Below are 14,856 nucleotides of genomic sequence, written 5' to 3' on the forward strand. Positions count from 1 at the left end.
CCACGTGGGAATGACACCGCCCCGGAGAGATGAGAAAACAACTTTGGGACAAAATACGGGGTGACGTTTATTGCAGTAGGGTCAGCAGCGCTGCACTCTGTGCAGGAACCGCACGCTCAGGCACGTGCACAATGAGTGGCCGACGACATGCGCTGTACCTTTATAGTTGTGCTTCGGCGACAGGCTCGCTGTATCGCGGCTAGATATCTTGTACCTCTGGCTGTTTCTGTGGAAACTTCATCGTGCTTTCACCTAAGCTTTTCCAGCGCCATTTAGGATCGCACTGTAATCTCATCTCTTTGAATGATAAAGGCTTAGAAGAAAATTATGGGCGAATAATTTTGTCTCTAATCTTTCCGAAAACACCGCAGTGACGGTAGGTCAGGGGAACGTATCCACTTTTAGGATAGTTTTGCGCTTTTTGGATCCATTTTTGCTTGTACTATCTTCATAGATTGTGATAGTGTAAATATTTCCGCCTTTCAAGAGAAGCTGCAATCTTGGCTCATTGCTTCGAAATTATTCAACCATGAACAAGCGCTGTAAAATTTCTTGACCCATCATGTGGAACTATTGGAATAAGGTTACGGTGGAACAACCAGGTCTACTTGATTTTTCCCGTCTTTTTCATTGTACCAAACCCCTATTCTTATTGAAACGTAATCGCCACTTGTATTGTGCTGTTTATTAGGATTACTCAATGACACTGTTACGTCACAGAGAGGAAGATATCTAGCTAGTTTTTACGGACTCCTGATGACACATTTGACAATCAAGAGGCCTCAGCAGCCAGCCTTCAACGCCTCATTACTATTCAAACAATCACAGCCTCTTATATGTAAAATGAAGACCTATAGGTTAGACGCTACGTAGCATATTGGCAGTGACGTAGCAACGGGGAGGGGGGGGGCATGGGCCCCGGATGCATGGGGCCAGTAAGGGAGGGGGGTGTCATATACGTCTGAAGACACCCGAAAATTGTCGATATCCTCGCCTTCCTTGACTACACCCGGGGGCTGACAGAAGAGCTATCGGCCCTGGGTGCCAGACCACCTAGCTACGCCACTGCATATCGGTCACTCCAAACGGGCATTGTACGATGAACAGAGAAGTTTTATTGAATTAAACACTTATTACGTGTAAGGGAACTCTATCTTTAGTAACAAAAGTCAGCATAGGACCCAGTTGGTTAAATTATATCGCTTCAGCCTTAGCTGTATGCAGTGACGTAGACGCGATCCGCGGCACTAGTCAGAACATCTTTCCAGAATTTATTAATCAACAGTGCCGACAACACTCAGTACTACCGAGAGTCTGAATCCTACTTATCTGCTGGAGTAAAGATAGCGTGCAAGCGCAGAGCCTTTTTTAAAATTGGCGGCGACAACGGAAAGGCAGGCCGAAGCTACAAAGGGAGCCCTTTCATATTACTTCGAAGAAAAGGTTTGCAGTTGGTGGACGGCAGTCTGAATATTTTTACTAAGCTGCCTCCACCGTCAGCTCCAAGCGCGCCGTAAGCACGGGAAGCCCTACATCCAATGCATCGACGCCATCAGTAGAGACCATGGAGCGTCCGCTGCAAATGCGCTATGATGTCAATCAGGATTACATGTAAAACCGGTTAGGCAGCCTCCTTTGTAGTCAGGACACGACACCTAGAAAGCCTTGGCAGCGGCTGAGCTGACACCGCACCTGCGCAATTGGTAACGAACCCGAAGCAGTGGGCATTTTGAAATGAACTCTCAAGATTGGAAAGAGACGTGTCTTAAGACATATGGTGTGAAATTACATTGGTTGAATGCTAATCGCATTAGTGTCGATAGTCATCGGGAGGGGCGTTCTGCTGGATTTTTAAGGCAGAGTACACGTAAGAAAGCCTTTCACACAGTCGTGAAATGAGATAATATTCGGTACTCGATTCGATATTCTAAGGTTGCGTTTCTCCAATATTCGTATTCCGCTAAATTCGGAAATTTCCCTGCTTGAACACCTCATAATGGGCGGGATGTCTCTGCAGTCGTGTCACGTGATCGAAATGAAAGAAACCGTTGAGTAAAAATGCATTATTGCAAAAGAGGTCTGTGGGTATAGATGTGCCGCACAGGTGACATTACACGTACAGATTTTCTGTCGCGAGTAATTCTTTTGTTGCGCAATACTGATTCACTCGGTATAAACAGAGACTTTTAGCGTGTCCGCTATTCCGGCAAACGGGGGCGGTTTGGGCGGATTACCGGATGGTCGGGAGAGTAAACGTTAGCTGCCGGAGCAGTGCAGCCGTCTGGTGTTGTAGAGCTCAACCAGACAAACACAAAGCTAAAATTGCAGTGACATACCTTATTCTGCTTCGCTGCTGGTGGAAATTTTCGGCAGCGGCGTAATTGTGTTAAGAATTACGCCACTGTCGAAAACTTACACCCCAGTTAAGAAGAATGTAGTGACTGGCTCTGTGTCCAGGTGGTTGAGCTTTGCACCACTAGCGGGCGCCACCAATCTGGCTGCCCATGTTTACGCCCCCGCTCATCCGGCGAACCGCCCGCGCTTTCCGGAATTCCGAACACACTAAAATTCTCCAATGTCGGTGTAAATTCTGCGTTACATGCACAACCTACACTTGACGACACACCAAACGCGATTCCACAGAAAAAATGGTAAAAAGAAGTTAGCTTAAAAAAATAAATGACACTCGGGGAATCATGCAACTACGGGAGCAACAAATCATCCCCCGCCCTAAAATCTTTCAATTTTAAATTTATATTTAATAGACACTTAAAATTAAATAAATTAAATGGCCCTTGTAATGTGTGATACCTAATTACTGCGGGGAATCAACCTTGGACATTCACAACAGGTTCTGGCACAGCGCTTGCAGAAGTTGATCAGATTTCACCTTCACCAATCTCTGGGAGTCAATCGGATCAGAAGATTGTGGCCGTACGCCAGGAAAAACTACACCTACTGTGAAGCATCCATTTTTCAAGCTAGCTAGGTGAATGCTTGAAACGTTCCAGATGCTGGCACAACCGGTAACTGTTATTTTGTGTGTGCGTGTATGTGTGTGCTTTCTGTTAGTCGACGCATCAAGCACATGCTGTTAAAACTTGTATCTTTTATTATGAACGGAATATATATGATACAGGTGCCCTATGACAAGGACAGCAATGCTACACTGTACAACTTGTTCTTTTCTTTGCTAATCTCTATACCACTTTGTTACTTTATCCATCCATCGCGGTAGGTTAGTGGCTATGGTGTTGCACTACTGAGGCCGGGGTCGCGGGCCTTAGGGGTGGTTAATTCTCAAAGGCTGGTGTACTTTTATTTATTCGCAAGTTGAGAATTCAGAGCGGTCGAAATTAGTCCGGAGTGCCCCAATACGGCAAGCGCTATAGTGAAATAACCATTTTGCCAGATTGACGAAGGCGACCATCTTCAAGTCACTGTCCCATGCACGTAAGGACACTAAGGAAACGTACGGCTTGATTCCGAGCATCAAATTGGAAGTTGATACAAGGGTTGATGCACTGGAATAAATGTGCTAGATAGATGACAGAAGGGTTGGTGCGTGTGTGCTAAGAGCCTAGACCTATAATAGAGTGACGATGTATTTGTCTGTGACGAATCGAAGCGGTTCCTCGAATACATCGGGCACCTATTACATACTTTTCCGTCTAGCATTTTGCCTGCAGCTCATTGATGACTTTTTCTCTTTCATAGAGCTTCCACATATACATCGTACCGTTAATTATGCCTGTTATTAAATTTGCTCCCAAGATTTAAAACAGCTTGGAGATGCGCAATATACGGGGAAAAAATAAACGTGCCCAACTCAAACAGGTGCTGGAGTTTGCGTTTGACGCATGTTCATTGGTGACGAACGCACTAGTTTGAAAATCGACGAAGCCGTTGAGATGATATAGTATCGGAGATTCGGGTGGGTCAGCCACCTAAATTTCGTTTATACGCCTTGTATGGCTTATCTAGCTCCTGTAGAGTAGGATGACTTTTCCAGTACTCCGAAAGTGTGATTTATCAATCAATTGGAGCTTCATATCCCATTCACATATGACAATGGTGGCAGAGATCACCTAAAATGACGTAGAAACTACATACAATTTACGCTCACCCGAAATCCTTACGGTTACTGATTACTCCCGTTCTCTTTTGTATTTCTGGCGCTGCACTGTGACTTTACAATGAACCTGTGGCATGGTCCACAGAAAAAGAACACGGTGTAAAATTACTAATCTCATACAATGCAAAAACCGACAAAAACGCCAACGAACACATGACCCAAAAGACACCGTACAGAATAAAAAGTCACGGAACGAAGCGAATTATGCGGCAATACGAAAAGGTAATTTGCATGCACATGGGAAACTTAATTTGTTAAAAAAAATTATTATTTCAAGAAAAACCATTTTTACTGAAACATATTGTCACTTCATTTAAGAAAGAATAAAAACAGGCAAGAAAGTACTCGGGAACTGCACTGTAGTTGTCTAAACATGCGTATGCACACCTCCAAATTTCAGTTGGCCCATCCCCAAATTTAGAGTTGGGCCACCCCAAATTTCAGTTGGCCCACCCCAAAATTGAAGCTGCCTCGCCTCCAATTTTCGGATTGGCTCAACCTCAATTGCAGTTGGCCCATGTCCAAATTTCAAGCTGATCCACCGCCAAATCACAGTTGTCCCACCCCCAAATTTAAGTTAGCCCGCCCCAATTTTCAAATTGTCCCATGATTAAATGTCAAGTTGGCCCACCCCCTAATTGAAGTTAGCCTGCCCGCAATTCACAACTTGGCCCACCCCAAATTGAAGCTGGCCCTACCCCTAAATTAAGTTGGCGCATGTCCCAATTTGCAGCTGGCCCACACCACCAAATCTCAGTTGGCCTACTCCCAATTTAAGATGCCCCCTCTCAAATTTAAGTTGGCCAACTGGGTAATTTCAATTTAGCTCACCCTCAAATTTCAATTAGTCCATGTCCCAATTTCAAGTTGACCTTACCCCAAATTTTAGTTGTCCCACCCCCATATTTAACATAGCCCTTCCACAAATTGCAAGTTAGCCCGCCCCAATTTTCAAATGGGCCAGCCACAAATTCAACTTGCCCTGTCCTCAAATATCAAGTTGGGCCACCCTAAGTATTTAAGTTGGCACATCCCCCAATTTCAAACTGGCCCACCCCCAAATTTAGGTTAGCCAACCCAAAAATTTCAAGTTGGCCCACCCCCTAAATTGAAGTTGGCGCGCCCACAATTTTCCAATTTACCCACCCCTAATTGAAGTTGGTCTGCTCCCGAATTTCAAGTTGGCCCACCGCTACATTGATGTTGGCGCTACTCCAAATTTGCGTCGGCCAACTTGTCAAATTCAAGTTCTCCCAACCCCAAATTTCAGTTAGCTCATGTCCAAATTTCAGATTCTCAGTGCGCCCACCGCTACTAGAAGCTTCCTCGTGCATTTTCTATGGAGTCTTATCAATCCCTATGCATTGCCAGTGATGAATTCTATTTATTGTTTAAATATAGGTTTACGCTTAATAACTAATAATTGTCTTAACTTCGCTAAGTATGCATTTTTGTGCAGCTGCAAGGCCTTACACTTTTCGCGTGGCATGCTGAGGTACTCGGGAAAGAATGCTCACGCTTTTAAACAAAAACAAAAAGAGAACATGGTTGTTGTCATTGCGAAGCAAACACATGGTGAATAAGAAACCCCGTGACGGGGTATTCCGGAATTCTGCAGGAAACACAATTGTGAAAAAGAACACTACTATTGCGTTCATGAACTCTTGATTGTAATTGGTATAACTGACGTCTATATCTCATCATTTACAGCTGTAATTGGCGTCCTTGCTGATCGGCTTCCTTATTTTTTTTTACGAATAAAGTGCAGAGTCACCGACAATTTGAAAAGTTGAGCGTACATTCACATAGCTAGAAGACGCCGACCCGAATTGCCTTCAACCTTTATTTTGAATTGGTCGCACCTTGTAAGGATGAAACAAATAGGGACTTCTACCATCTGTCGAACGGCTGCTCAGGTCGCAGCTATTTGTTCATTTTCGACGCCTTGATGACGTAAATCCTGTAGTGATTGCGGTCGATGTCCGGATGGTGCATTTTCGTGGTCTCCTGTGCCAGGTCTGCGAGGAACTGCGGTTTCTCGTCCTCGGACACTACGGTCGTCAACGAAATCAACGAGGCATACCTCTCTGCAGTACACAGATACAAAAGAAAGAAAATCTTGCCAGTTGTTCATTTGAAAAGGTCCACGAACAAAGCTATTTCATTACTAAAAAGCAGCCACTGTAGACGTTACGGATAACTTAACAGCGCCCAACAGACAGCAGGGGAAACAGGCGTGCACAAGGCTAAGTCTCGTCACCCCATTGCATTCACAGAGCAGAATGGAGATACACCTGTACTCCGTTCCACACATAGCAGTCAATGCTGTAGAGGCTAGAGAGACTCTTTACAGTGGCTGCGTTCGCACTTGGGTATAGCTCGATGTTTTTTTTTACCACGAATGTGCGCAAATGTTTCTTATATATGCTCATTATTGAATTAAACATGTTTTAACCCTTAGAAACAAACACGATGTGGTATAAGGCTGCTAATACATTGTTTTAGATCATGTTTACCTTTGTTGTTCTTCTCGTTTTTTTTTTTTTACGTGCAACCCGTCTAGAGGAGACTCAGGTGCATCCTCGCGCGAGCGAATGCTGCTGGCACGCAGCGAAGCATGGATGGAACATGCGGAGTTATAACGTTTCTTGTCCGAACTTCTTGCGCAGCTTCCACAGCGTTGACTGCTATGTATGGAACGGAGTATAGGTTTCACGTCAGATGGCGACTGTCTGTGCTAGTTCTAAGCGAAGCCTTAGGTAGCTTGAGACAAAGTTCGCCTCCAGTGTTTTGTCTAGTGTTGCTTAGATTTTCCCTAAAAACTACGGAAAAAGAAATTTTGCGAGATTATTTTGTTGTGGACTGTGGATAATCCATGGAGAAAAAGGTAATGTACTTCGCAAAATACAAGAAGAATAGCTGAAGAAAGGATAGGAGAGGAGCGCAGACTGACAAATATTTATTGTAAGCAAGCAAAGAAAGCCGTTACATAGGCAAAAGAATTACGGGCACCACACGGAAGCGTAGAAACCTATGGAATCATTTTGACAGTACGGTAACACAAGACGTGTGGTCAATTTTGTCTTTCACAGGTTGGAAAAAATATATATATATATATATATATATATATATATATATATATATATATATATAAAATGTTATGAAATACTGTTTCCATGAAATATTTGTGTTCTATATGAGAATACATATAGGAAATTTATCTGTTCCTAGAGATTATTGCACAAAGGGCATATCTAACGTATCCGACCTTTTGCTGCAAAAGTTCTAAACTCTCTCCTTTATCACACACTTTGTAATTTCAGATTATAGTCCGTGAGCTTGCACAGGATATCCACGTCTAACTTATTCTGAGAGTGGCTCCAAAAAGACGGCATGGGTTTACACACTTGCGGTAAAGATGCACTAGTATTTCAGTTGCGCTGTTTTTTCTTTAAAAAATGCTTTTTTGCGCTCTGAACGAGAAAAGTAACAAGAACGCCTTCGTACTTGCACAGTTAGGGAAGGAATTTGTCGGAACTTGTCTAATCCTAACAATTTCAGAAAGCGTAAAATAAGGCGCCTTCGAGTGCATTCCGGTTAACGGAATCTTATTTCATTTAGTTGGGTGTTGCTTGTATTATTTATTTGCTGTGGTGCCTATTGTAAGCCTTGGTTCTTGTTATTCACCTATGTGATACATGTACACGAAAGGATGGATGCGTTGTAGACAAAAATGGGGGAAGTAAACGAACAGTGGACTACCCCTTTTGATGTCAGAAAGGTTAGGTTTGCATACAGACTTGCACAGAACGCTCACTGGTATGACTATATTGGTGTGCTTGCCTATGGGGAAAAATTTATGCTTATGATATATATATATATATATATATATATATATATATATATATATATATATATATATATATCCAAAAATCCAGAATTTCAGCCATGAAGCAGCAGATGACCGCGCATGATACTTTGCATGAAGCTACTGCGCATACGTTAGGCAAGTTCTGCTACTCCGCCAGAGCGCAGCATATGGCATAGGAACATACCAGCCAGGCTTTCGATGCTCATGTTGTCGAGAACCGTGCACACTGGAAGCTCCAATATGCTCGGTGAGAGTCCAGCTTCGGCCAAGATCCTGGAAATGTATTCAATGCGCTCGTCGTAGTTCATGTCTTGCGTCTTAGGTACCATCTGGTTGACCAGCTGGACAGTGAGAGGAAAGTGTCAGAAAGCGCAGGCTTGTGGCGTTGTTTCACATTTTTCCTTCACTTTGCCGGTCGTATGCTCTCTTGCCGGAAAAGAGAATGGTACGAGGATACTGTTTTACTAGATGTTGTATCAGGATAGTCTTTTATGAGAATGAGAAGGGCCCCTGCTTCACGTGATGACACTTGGCGAGCAAACGACACAGCCGTCCATATAACGCAAGCAACAGGCAGCTCCGCAAAATAAAAGTGTGCTGGGTACTTTAGCAGTGCGTACTGCTTTCGCTCCTTTTAACTGCGGTAAATAAACACTAAAGATTTATATTAGCTCTACTGGTAAACTAAGTTTGCCGTACAAAAGTGCATTTGTTCCCGCCGTATGAGAAGGCTTTGTGAGCCAGAAGTAATGCCGATAGGTCAAAGGATGGCTGAAGATTCGACCATGAATTTCTGGCATATTCTCCCTGACATCATGCATTTCGACCGTGTTGACTTGCTTTGAATAAACGTTGGTAATTAGGCTTTCCAAACAATATAAAGATTCAAAAACTCAGGATAACGAGTTTCATAATGTTTTCTTGGCGTACACGTTTCATATACAACATGCTTTTGCATTTAATACGTCATAGAAAAGCTCCAAATTTGGTGCAAACTTCTGAAAACTATAGCTGGACCAATACTTTCTGCTCTAGCAAACTACGTTTTCCTTAAACAAAAACACTAAAATACATTTTTGAATATTGTCTCTTACCAATAGAAAGCAATATAACAGTGCTTATTCAGTTCCAAAAATGCATACACGCATTGCGCCTAAGTTCCGCGTAGACTCCAGAAGACATTTGTTGAGATTTATTTTTTAAAGCACGTCTCGCGGATGGTAGCAGTAGGTTGCAGCACTGTTGTCAACCATAAGGGAACGTTTGCCACTACGTCATCTGATATTATGAACAAGGTCAGTGTTGCCAACTTTTAAAGCGTGTCGCTAGACTCACAAGGGTCGCTAAACTTTCTACATATTTGGCTAAGAAGTCGGTAAACGTCTCACTATAAGTACGGAATAAGTTTTCCGTAATATGGATATTTCCAAACACTATAAAATAGGCTATGGTGGCGACATGCATCTACCACTACATTTCACATTTGCCTGTAATGTCCGTCAATGGGAAGAATAAACAGTGGGGTTACAATAGCTGAAATTCTGCGTTCGCCTTCAAATTAAGGCGCTTTCAATCTTGCACCATCAAAAGTACATGGATGGCTCGATTTTCCTATCCCGATAACGCGCTTGGTTTACGGTATGCGGAAAAATCATTTAATGTTCGAAGCTCGTGAAATGAGAACCGACTTTTGTGACACGCGTTTTATCCTTCTTATATGATGATTACAACTGCGTTACATTAAGGCACTTCCAATACTACGTTGCCTTCCCATGGTCGACGGCCTAGCTCCATGCAGTACAAATTTCTTCGATATCTTTAAAGATGAAAAGAACCGCGACATTAGACTGGACGTCAGACGAAGTAGCGGATAGGACGACCATGTCACGTCCCGTCTGAAGTCACAGTTCTTTTCCTCTTTAAGCATGTCGGACCAACTGGCACACAGTTCCCCCCTCTTGAATCTTCGATATCCGTGAAAACTAGACCGGGCCTTTATGATCCTCGCTAAATAACGAGCCCTTCCACTCCGACTCGTAACACCTTTTTCCAGTTAGTAAGTTTTAGTATTCACCTGTTGCATTCTGAATCTTAACATGCAATATATTTTAAAAGGTTTTCGTAATTGAATATACTGCTGGGATTGTGGATTTGCACCAAAGGAAATTATTTAGGGAAACTGTAGGTCCCCAGCGGCGATAACTGATTTTCTAAATCGTATAACATAAAAATGCATCTTGTGAGATAACTAGGGAGCGTGTTACCCTCAACCCTGTAAACTGAGGCGTGTTAACCCTTTCAGTTTAGAACAGCCGCTTGGTGAAAACACACGTCTGTTTTCATCGTGATGGCGACCAACGTTTTTTCATCGTAGCCATGGAGTCCACGATCAGTACAGCCGATTTAGACTGCCTGCATGTAGCTTGTGAATAATTCAGTGCGTCTCAAAAAGCTATTTTTGAGGCAACTACTGTTTTTTGAAGTCGTTAAAATGCAGCTTACTGTTCTGTCACGCTGCTGCTGAATGCCACCTCGCAATAAATAAAAAGAAGCGTCGCTAAATGATCTCTAGAATCTCGGAAAGTAGTGAAAAATCGCAAAAATGGGAACACTGTGAAAGGGACTGCACAACTGTCAAATGCGTAATCTTGATGACATCCACGCTGAGAATTAATTGCATTGCTATGTGCACTACTGCCAGCACCAAAGCAGGCTGTATAGATTCCCCATGGGGAAACATCTTACCAAGCATCGGTCTCCCGCAAGAATGTTACTAATTTATGGTTTATGCAGCTAAGCCAACTTAAGTAGACTCTTAACACCGCAGACGTCCGACACTCACGTGGGAATACCTATTCCAACGCTCCGTTTTAAGGAGGTTGCGGCTGATGTCGAATGACCGCAGAGACGCGTGGAAAATCAGAAGGCACTCTCCGCGAGGCTTCAAAAGCCTGGCCACGTTCTTCAGCGCCTTAGCTTGGTCTCGGACCCAGATGATAGTGTGAAACGAGTACACCCTGTCGAAGAGACCGTGCTCGTCGATGAACTCGGCCACGTCCTCGTCGCTTACGACGTCCAACTTCCTGAACTGAAGCTTGTCGTGTTGATAGTGCCGAGTGGCGTGCTCCAACATTGCCGCCGACAAGTCGACGGCGACGATGCGGCGGCACGGCAGGCATCGAGGAAGCAGCTCCTCTCGCGTCAGGTCTCCGATGCCGCAGCCAACGTCCAGGAACTGCTGCGTCTCGTCCGGTTCGCACCGGAACACCTTCTGGCAAAAGTCGAGCATCCACCTGGTGTGTTCCCTGGGGACGCGTTTGTCTCCTTCGAGGTCGTAGGGCATGAAATTGATGACGTTGCAGGCGCCACCTTGCGACATGTGCAAAAAGAAAGCATAGATGGGGTTGTTAACCATGTCTCTTTGTGTCGGTTGTTCTAGTTAGCTTATTTTGAAAGGTAAGCTTTGAAAGGGATACTTTCCCTCATTGTAAAACGGCCTTATTCGCAGTGACACATGCCTAGTGATCTAAGCTGGCCTCAAACACGTTCGTTGAAGAGCGGCACAGGCTGAGCGGCATAGACCCAATGCTCTAAGTCGGCGTCAAAGAGTATCTTCGGACAGTGGTTCCTACCCGGTCCCGTATCCACCGAGTTCGATATGGACGTGAAAGAGGCTCGTTTCAGAGCGCCAAATATGTACATATTACCACATACTCTGTGACCCATGCCGGTGGAATGGTTAGTTTTGAACCCTGTTCTCTCATCACAGCAGGCCAATGCGCTACCCATGGGACCGCGGACTACCCTACCTGTAACTACCTGTAATAGTGGAACAGAACATGTCAACTTATTAAAAAGCTAATTATCCCATACTACGAAAAAGTATGATTGTTGCTGGTTTTCAAAGCTGACTAGACATATGAAAATCAGGAGGCTTCGGCAGACCGTCTTGAAGACCTTATTAGTATTCAAGGAATCACAGGAGCTTATTTAGAAAATAAAGACCTGTATGTCAGACGCTTCGTTTCATATCGGCCACTGCAAACGGATATTCTACGATGAAAACCGAAGTTGTATTGAACTAAGCACTAGTTACGTCTCAAAGGACTGTATTTTATGTAACAAAAGTCAGCAAAAGGCCTAGTTAATTATGTTAGAGTGCTTCAGCCTGAGTTGCACGCAGTGACGAAGACGGGAAACGCGGCACTTATCGCAACATCTTGTGAGAACTGATTAACAAACAATGCGGAAAACAGTCTGCACTACCTTGAGTCTGGAATCTATTTATCTGCTGGAGAAAAAGAGTGCGCGAGTGCAGAACGGTTATCGAATCAGCGCCGACGTAAAAGCAGCCCGAAGCTACAAACAGAGCCTGTTCAGATTATTCCGGAGGAAAGTTTGGTAATTGGTTTACGGCTGTTCGGATATGTTTACTAAGCTGCCTCCATCATCACCTGCAAGGGCGCTATAAGCATAGGAAGCCCTTAATCCAGTGCGTCGATGCTTTCACTAGGCATCATTGACCGCTCACCGAAAAGGCCCTATGACTTCTATCAGATTATCATAAAAAAGCACATTAGAAGTTAGGACATGCCACTTTTTGAGAGAGAGAGAGAGAGAAAAGAATAAGGAAAGGTAGTTAGGTTAAGCAAGAACGTGCCCCTTTGGTTACCCTACAACTGGGTAGAGAGGAAGGGGAAGAAATAAGGAGAGAAAAGAAAAATAGTCAGTCGTTTACAGTAAGTCGCCGAGTAATTTCCGCTGTCACAAGCGTTCATACCATCTAGTGTCCCTTAAGAAGCGCAGAATTGCTTCTGTGACCTTTTGCGTGCAAGAATGCATATGCCGTGGTCCAAGCACATTGTCTTCTGAGAGCGCTCTATTATCTAGAAGGTTCAGTTTCGCTAGTAAAGCACGTCGTTGAGTGGGAAATGATGGGCAGCGACACGGAACGTGCTGTAGAATGCCATCGCATATGCACAAATCGCACGCCGCACTGTTCCCCATTCCTATCACGATCGAATAGGAATTTGTAATTTCGACGCCCAACCACATGCGACCCAGTAAAGTTGTTTTGCGACCTAGAAAACCTTGGCTGCAGCTGAGCTAGAGGAATGGACCCTGCACATGCGCTATTGTTAACGAACCCGACGCAACAGGTATCTTGAAATAAACTCGACAGATTTTAAACAGAGCTGTTTTGAGCAGTGCGGTGTGAGGCTACATTCCTTGAATGCTAATTTCATTGGTGTAGACACTTATAGGGAAAGGTGGTCTGCTGGTATTTTTCCTTTGCGAAGCAGACTACACGTAAGGAACCCTATCACTCAGTTGAGAAATACGATAATATTCGGTACTTGATTCGATATTCTCAGCTCGCTTTTATATAATATTCGCATTCGGCTAAATTCGTACATTTCGGTGCTACCCTACATTACTGTACCATGAATGATTACAATGTGGGTTGACATCAGTGGGCTTGGAGCTGCCTCTCAGGTGACATACACGTACAGATCTTATGTCACAAGTAATTCTTATGTTGCACAAAACGGAAGTCTATTCACTCGACGGTATTTGTAGCTGTAATCTCTGTGTTAAATGCACAATCTACACTTCACGACACACCAATGGCGAAACCCCAGGAAGAATGGCAAGACCTTCGCTTTAAAAAAAAAAAACAAATAACGTTTGGGGGGATCATGAGTACGGCGTAGGCTACATAGGGCGTTGCAGCAACGAAACTATATAAGGCGTGATATTTAGCTTCTGCGGGAAACCTACCTTGGACATTGACAACAGGTTCTGACATAGCGCTTGTTGAATTCGATCAGATTCCACCTTCGGCTATCTCTCGGAGTCAATCGGATCAAATAGATCGTGTCCTTGCGCCAGCAAAAATGTTACCGACTGTGAAGCAATCGTTTTTCAAGTCGTCTAGGTGAGTGCTTAAATCGCTTCAGATGCCGGGACAACGGGTAACTGTTACTTTTATGTGTCTCCTGTTAGTCGACGCATCAAGCACGCGCTGTTAAGGCTTGTATTTTTTAGTATGAACGGAATGTATCTGACACAGCTGCTTTATGACAAGGACAGCAGTGCTGTACCGCACAACTTATTTTCTTCCTAATCTCTAAACCACTTTGTTCCTTTCTCCGTCCACCGCAGCAGATTAGTGGTTATGGCGTTGCACTACTGAGTTCGGGGTGGTGGGTTTGTTCCCGGCGCATTTAGATGACGACGCAATGCATGGAGGTTTGTGTACTTGTATTTATGCTCGCGTTCAAAATCACAGTGGTCAAAATCAGTCCGTAGTACGCCAATACGGCGTGCCTCAAAATGAGACAACCATTTTCCTATAACCGTGTTGCGAGATTCACGAAGGAGGTCATCTCCAAGTCACTGTGCTAGGCATGTAAGGCGACCAAGGAAACGCATGACTTCATTTCCAACGCCACACTGGAAGTTTATACACGGCTTGATGCACTAGAACAAATATGCTTGAAAGATGACACAAGGATTGGTGGGTGTGATATTAAGAGCGTGGACCGATAATTGAATGAGAATCTTTTCCCCTGTGGCAAATCGAAGCCATGTCTTTAAATACCTTGGGGATCTGTTCTATGCATTTTCCTCTATGCTTTTGCGGACGTCTCATTATCCTTAATTTTTTCTCTTCCTTAAAACGTACATCCATTGTACCACTGCCTATGCATGATATCAATCCGGTCCTGTAAATTCCTTCACTGCGTTTTTCCCCCACGTGTACTCTAAACATCTCTTCCTTATCACGACAGCTGACCGTTTAATGCTCCCAGCCATTTGAATCCCAGTGCTTCTGGCAGGTGGGAGT

At 44.0% G+C, this 14,856-nt stretch overlaps 1 protein-coding gene across 1 annotated transcript; it reads right to left on the reverse strand.

The window, feature by feature from the left end:
- Positions 1-6,058: 6,058 nt before the first annotated feature.
- Positions 6,059-11,421, reverse strand: LOC126544448 (juvenile hormone acid O-methyltransferase-like). The gene is made up of 3 exons (XM_050191777.2): positions 10,849-11,421; positions 8,191-8,347; positions 6,059-6,222 (listed from the first exon to the last, which is right to left on the reverse strand). The coding sequence occupies exons 1-3, from the start codon at positions 11,419-11,421 to the stop codon at positions 6,059-6,061; spliced, it is 894 nt and encodes a 297-aa protein (XP_050047734.2).
- Between the last annotated feature and the right edge of the window lie 3,435 nt (positions 11,422-14,856).

The sequence above is a fragment of the Dermacentor andersoni genome, chromosome 10 (assembly GCF_023375885.2).
Source record: "Dermacentor andersoni chromosome 10, qqDerAnde1_hic_scaffold, whole genome shotgun sequence".
In the NCBI taxonomy this organism is placed as follows: domain Eukaryota; kingdom Metazoa; phylum Arthropoda; class Arachnida; order Ixodida; family Ixodidae; genus Dermacentor; species Dermacentor andersoni.

Excerpts from the sequence above, each read along its gene's own strand:
- LOC126544448 (XM_050191777.2), bottom strand. The coding sequence starts at position 11,421 with ATGGTTAACAACCCCATCTATGCTTTCTTTTTGCACATGTCGCAAGGT. Across the intron at positions 8,348-10,848 it reads GTTGGAATAGGTATTCCCAC|CTGGTCAACCAGATGGTACC; the intron begins GTGAGTGTCGGA and ends CTCACTGTCCAG. Across the intron at positions 6,223-8,190 it reads GAGCATCGAAAGCCTGGCTG|AGAGGTATGCCTCGTTGATT; the intron begins GTATGTTCCTAT and ends TGTGTACTGCAG.